This window comes from Salvia hispanica, chromosome 3 (assembly GCF_029641045.1).
Source record: "Salvia hispanica isolate PSC_SH4W2 chromosome 3, Shi_PSC_v1, whole genome shotgun sequence".
NCBI lineage: Eukaryota > Viridiplantae > Streptophyta > Magnoliopsida > Lamiales > Lamiaceae > Salvia > Salvia hispanica.
In genome coordinates this window covers 52,324,627-52,331,264 of record NC_142694.1, presented here as the reverse complement: position 1 = coordinate 52,331,264, position 6,638 = coordinate 52,324,627, and the positions used below count along the sequence as shown (strand labels likewise).

The following is a 6,638-nucleotide window of genomic DNA, read 5'->3' as shown; positions in this document are numbered from 1 at the left end:
TTGCGATTTGCGAGTTTAATTTTAATCCCTTGTGTGACGAAATATAATACAATAGTTATACTAATAAATTAAATGTCTCACTGTCTCAGTGCTCAAATATTTTTACATTATTATCATTTTCCTACTTATTTGAGAGATTTCCTGATTATTCTATTCATTCTTTTGTATCTTTTATACAACCAATATATGTAAGTGGTCATTATTAAGTTTTTAGTTTTTGCCTCTAAATTTTTATTGTACGAAAAATCAATTCGGACCATATATAATATTTGAGTCAAGTATTTAATGAGCCAATTTTCAATGTAAGTGGAATTATAGCTGGCTACAGTTTATCGTCATAAATGTCAAAACCAAATTTTACCGTTTCAGACTTTAGCATTGAGGTTTTAGGTCAAAAGATACAAATTCCACTGTTAAATAGTGTAACGTTACATTAAGATTAATAAAAATGTAATTTCACACTCGCTTTGCTACTTGTTATTTTCATTCAGAGTTTCAGAGCTGTACTCTTAACTTAGTGGTCACTTTAGTTTTCAATAATTACGTTTGACGTTTTTTCTATAATCACAAAATTATATAACGCGTTTCGTTTAATACTCCTATTTTGACATTGTCATCCTAAAATTAAATAAATTGTCAGCTTCAATATCAATCTAAAATAAATACTTTTATACTCCGTACATATTTTTTTTTCTTATGCTTGAAAGTTAGCATACTTTATTAAAAGTAAATATTTTTATAAATAAAATTGATTGTTCATATAATAAAAGCTTAGCGTATCTGAAAGTAAAAAAAATGTCGACAATTATTTTTTGTGTGACGACTATTGTCTTAATAAAACTACATACCGTTTTAATGTATAAAAGTTAATATTTTAAACACCGCTTTTTCATTCAATAATTTAAATTTAAAATTTTCATCAATCTTAAAATTAATTCGTTCTTTCTTTTTGGAATGAAGATTTAAATACCTTCTCTAGCGAATTTTCAATTTGAATGAGTGTCGCTCAACCAAAAAAAAAAAGGGGAGAAATATTGGATTTAATATAAATTTCGGATTTGTTGAAAGTTTCTAATGTAATTGGAGAATACGGAAGATTTAAGTAAATACATGATTTCCCAACTTAATTATTCTGAATAAGACATGTAATTTCATTTGCTTATACTTTGATTTCTTAACTAATTTAATAGATCGTATTAAAATGAGGCACACTCGTGTATCTTAACATTCTCACTACCCAGGAAAAGAACAATAACATGAATTAATTGGAAATAACAAGGAGTATTGAATTGGGGTCCATTGGAATTTGGGTATTTATTGACTTATAGTCAATCGACATTCCGACAACTTCCTATGCGAATCAAATGGTATGATATTCCCATATTAGTATATAATGAAATCGCAATTATCAACGTGGACCTGGATTCTCTTGAGGTTAGGTTAAGGCAATGGTGGCGGTTGCTTCGTGCATATGATTTAAAAAATATGTTTCGTACAAGTTATTTTATACTCCAACAAATGTTAGGTGTGAATGATGTTGGAAAATTGGGTATTTATAAACAAAACGCTAAATCAAAAATAAAGAGTCGTTAGTGGCCGTTGGGCTATTTAAAAACCTTTTCAAAAATTAGCGGTCTATTTAAAAACCTTTTCAAATATCTAATTTTTGTATTAATAAAATAAATTAATATTGCCACGATGAGTGACATTAGTCGTGCTCATCGTCATTCTTTAATGTTGAGTACATTGTCACATACTCTATCACTCTATTATTAATGTAATTATTTAATAATCCTACCATCTCCTAAGGACGTCAATCAAGTCAACACAAGTTATGGGTCAACCCTACTTGAATTATGGTCTAATAGAATTAAAATTTTATCAGATTACAAATTTTCAACTTATTTCCTCTAAATTTAGCTGATTACTTGGGGCAAATTATAAGTTTCGGCTTGCAATGACATTCTAGCAATCTACAATACAAAATACTCCGTATTCAAAATACATTTACAAAAAATATTACTACTATAACTTTTATTTAAACCTAATATAGGAGTATAATTATTAAGTAATCCTACTATTTCGTGGTTCATTTTAGTCACATGGAGTAATTATTCAATTTACGGTCACTATGTGGATATTTTCGTGGTTGATTTCTAGAACCATCGTGACGGAGTATGTTAGAGTGTCCACTATAGGTGAGCCGCGGCCGGGCCACGGGAGAGCCGCGAGCCGCGGCTCCCTATAGTGGGGGGGTGGGCGGCGGGGCGGGGGGGGGGGGGGGGGTGGACGTGGGCGCGCCACGATCGTGGCCTGGCCGCGGCGCTTGGGCGCGAGCCGCGGCTCCCCTTTTTCGAATTTTTTTTTTTTTTTTTTTTTAATTACTTCTACAAATATACCCATTTTTTCCCCAATTTTTTACACCATTCCAATCTCCACTCTTGTCATTTTATCACCAATTCTACTTTTGAAAAATGAGTTCCGACGATGAGTTCCAACAATTGGTGGATAGGGAGTTCGATGAACTCGTTCAAGAGGTGCAACGGGAAGCAGAAGAGAAGGAGGCAGCGGCGGTGGCGGCGTTCGTTCGCCCGTTCTATCATCGGCGGACCATCTGGCGTGACCATGTCGGGGCACACCAGCGGTTGATAGAAGACTACTTTGGCGATAACCCCCGTTACCCAGCAGAGATTTTCCGTCGCCGCTTCAGAATGTCGCAACGGCTATTCATCCATATAGCGAATACATTGGCGCAGCAGTACAGGTGCTTCACATTGCGCAATGATGCTAGCGGCCGACCCGGGTTGTCGACATATCAGAAGTGTACCGCTGCAATTAGGCAGCTTGCCTATGCCGGACCCGCTGATATGTTCGACGAATACCTACAGTTGGGTGAAACAACTGCTCTGACGGCGCTGAGGCAGTTTTGTTATTGTATCCAGGCCATCTTCGGTCCGGAGTATCTACGGAAGCCAAATGCCGATGAGTGCCAGAGATTGATAGATATGCACGGGCGAGTGCATAATTTTCCGGGGATGATGGGCAGCATCGATTGCATGCACTGGGAGTGGAGGAACTGCCCGGTTGCTTGGAAGGGGCAGTTCACATCTGGATTCAAAGGAAGACACCCAACATTGATACTGGAAGCTGTTGCTGACTACCGACTGCGAATCTGGCATACCTATTTTGGTGTCGCAGGGTCGAACAACGACATCAACGTACTAGATCCGTCCCATCTCTTCAATGATGAGTGTCGGGGTGAGGGTCCGACGGTCAGATTCATGGCCAACGGGACGCAGTACAACATGGCATACTACTTAGCCGATGGGATATACCCTCGTTGGCCCGTGTTTGTCAAGACGATCCGGCAGCCGGTTGGGCCGAAACAATCCTATTTTGCGGCCAAACAAGAGAGTGCTAGGAAGGATGTTGAGCGTGCTTTTGGTGTCCTCCAATTGCGATGGGCCATTCTTCAGTGCCCGGTTCGACAATGGCACGAAAATGATGTTGCCTCCATCATGTATGCATGTATCATATTGCACAATATGATAATAGAGGAAGAAGGATATTCTGCAGAGAACTGGGTACCGGAAGAGGGTGCAAGTACGAGTCACGGTGTTGCAAGCGCCCCACTGCAGATGGGTGTACCGCGTAGTGATGCATACTTGATCCAACAGTTCGCCGATATGCGGAGGGAAACATCACATACGACACTGCAGGCTGATATGGTAGAAGAGGTTTGGAATCGTAGGGGAGGAGGGCGTAGAGCGTGATATGTGTTGGGAAAGTAGTTTATTAGAAGTCGAAAATTTTCGTTGTATAATTTTGCCCCTTTGTATAATACAACGAAGATTTTGTTTTAATTTTAGTTCGTATGCATTTTTTCAATTATTATTGTAGTAGAATTAAAATATAAACAAAATGGAAAAAATAAAATTTTTGGTGGCTTGGCCATTTCCACTATAGTGGGAAACGTAGATATTGGTGGCCCGACCACGATTTTGTGACTTGGCCACACTTTATGGCTTGGTCCGACCATCTATAGGGGAAACTCTTAAGTGCATCCACCGGTTCTAATCAAAATGCACCCTTTGGATTCTCTTACACATGCAGATAAATTATCCAAAACTTTTGACCTAAACTGTGGTCATAGTCCAGTTAATTTCCGCTCACATTAATTTCCTAATGTCTTGTCACTTAAATAAGACAAAAAGGTTGGAGAAAATAAAGGGATTTGACATATATAACGCAGTACTACAATTCAAAAAGTAATTCAATGACTACAATTCAACTTATATTCGTACTGAAAAAAATAACGTAAATACAACCTCCTTCCTTAGTCCCAATTAAAAATTACTCCCTCCGTTCCATTTATGGGACGGTACGAGATTTTAGGAGATTTTGTGCGTTAAATGAAGAAAGAAAATAAAAATTTTATATTAATGTGAGAGGAAACTTTTTATAAAAATGGAAATGTGACATCTTTTGTAGGACAAATTAAAAAGGAAAGTGTGACATCTATTATGGGACGAAGGGAGTACTAAATTTATTCATTTTTATTTGTCCTTAATTAGGAGTCATATTTCATTTTTACTATAAGTGGTGAGTAGGCCCTACATTCCTCTAAATTATTCCAAATCCAATCATATGTTATTATAAAGTTCTCTCTTAGTCCCAACTAAGTTGAGTTATATTTCTTTTTTGGATGTCCCAACTAAGTCCTGTCATTTATTTTTTTAACAAAAAATAAAACATCTAATTATTTTTACATTATTCATCACCTACTTTACTTTCTCTTTATTTTTCCTACTTTATTCTTTTCTCCTCCTTTTCATCGCAATTTCTGAATCTCCGTGCCCAACAGTTTTGACTCAACTTAGTTGGGACGGAAGGAGTATTTATATAAGTGAGAAACATATTTCACTAACTTATTCAACCCACTCTTCTTTACATTTCATAAAACTCATGTCGAAATCAAATAGGACTCTGATAAGGTGACAAAGGGAGTTTTATTTTCGGTATACCATGATTTTCAAAACGGGATAATAATTTTCCAAAATTTTTTGATAAAGTAACCATATGAATTTTCATATATCATGGTATAATACGACATCCGGAAATTTCGGTATATACGGTAAAATATAAATATATTTACAAATTTTAATATCAATTATGAGATATAAATATAATTATGTATATAAAATACACTCCATTTTTAAACCATAAAATCTAAATAATATTATAAAAGCCAAATATCATATTTTAATTAATGTGGAAAGTCTGATATAACAAATTTTGGTATGCGCTATCTGTGATAAAATTTGTCATACCGAAAATAAGATATAATTAAAATTAAATAGTAGGAATAATATAAATATATGATTTTTTCATGCCGGATTTTTTTGTAATAAAGTACACAATATGCTACTCCATTCGTTCCATGTTAATAGAATCATTTTTCTATTTTGAAAAGTTACAAACACAGTTGAGTCATTTTTATTCTTATCAAATGTAATCCTTCCTCTTATTTTATTTTATATTTGTCTCTCTGACTTTATTTCTTTTACTTTATTAATCATTCACATAACATACTATTCTTAAACTATGTTCCAAAAAAGAATTGTCTCCAATGACATAGAACGGAGGGAGTAGCTTCCATAAAGTATACTGTACAATGGACCCAATCCTAGTTGATGTATCAAATCTTTTAAACTTTCATGTAAAGCAAGCTTTTATTTGATAAGATATTATCTCATATTGAAGTTTCCAAATGCAAAACCCATTATTCTACGACTTCAATCTACTCGTATCTTCCTTGCTAGATATGTTTCAAAACTTTCGAATATACAGTGCACATACTACAATTAAATCATACTCCAATTAGTACTCCTAATTACATCTGCCAATCTAATAATCATCATAGATATATTAGTATTTGTTTTATTTTATAAAAGTTGTCATACTTATGAAATAATAAGAGATTTTATAAAGTTTTGTTTTGTGTTTTGAGAGAATTTTTTAAAAAAAATAGAAACATGACATCTTCAATAAGACAAATAAAAAAAAAAGAAATATTTTCGTGTGATAGAAAAAGTTACTATACTACTCCTTCAATCTCATCGAAAATTAATTAAATTTTTACTCCCTATATCGCACACAAATTTCTACTACTGTAGTAGTACTACTATTTTTTATCTTTTTTGTATGGCATTAAAGTTTTATTACTGTGATTCGAAACTTTTCACCGAATAGGGCCCTCAAAGTTAACGCCGTTAAGATGGACGTGAAAATGCCCCTTAGATTTCGGTCCATGTCTGACTTTTACAAACCGACCAGGTCTGGCAGGCGGGGGGGCCCACGTGGCAACGGCTACCCCTTCCTACGTGGAGCTACTCGTTGCTCACTTCAGTTTGGATCGGCAATCCATTTTTATTCTCCGCTCGCCGGCCACGTGGCGGACCACGCGTAACTCTTTAACGAGAGACGTCCCTCACCTTTTACCCTCAGCTCCTACTAGCAGTAGGAATCCACAGGGGCAAATATGTTATTTGGCTGCATTGCCGAGGGTAATTTGGGGATAAGACCAACTTCGATTGAAGCTGCGGCGCCTGGGGCAGTCCGCGGTTTTGTGGTCAGGA

The 6,638-nt window shown here is 35.6% G+C and overlaps 1 protein-coding gene across 1 annotated transcript; it reads left to right on the top strand.

The window, feature by feature from the left end:
• Positions 1-2,867: 2,867 nt before the first annotated feature.
• LOC125210338 (uncharacterized) lies at positions 2,868-3,669 on the top strand. The gene is made up of 3 exons (XM_089066696.1): positions 2,868-3,054; positions 3,199-3,482; positions 3,556-3,669. The coding sequence occupies exons 1-3, from the start codon at positions 2,868-2,870 to the stop codon at positions 3,667-3,669; spliced, it is 585 nt and encodes a 194-aa protein (XP_088922822.1).
• Positions 3,670-6,638: the final 2,969 nt, after the last annotated feature.

Coding starts and splice junctions, on each gene's coding strand:
- LOC125210338 (XM_089066696.1), top strand. CDS start 2,868: ATGTTCGACGAATACCTACAGTTGGGTGAAACAACTGCTCTGACGGCG. Junction 3,055..3,198: donor GATGATGGGCAGCATCGATT/GCATGCACTGGG, acceptor TTGGTGTCGCAG/GGTCGAACAACGACATCAAC. Junction 3,483..3,555: donor GGGCCATTCTTCAGTGCCCG/GTTCGACAATGG, acceptor ATATGATAATAG/AGGAAGAAGGATATTCTGCA.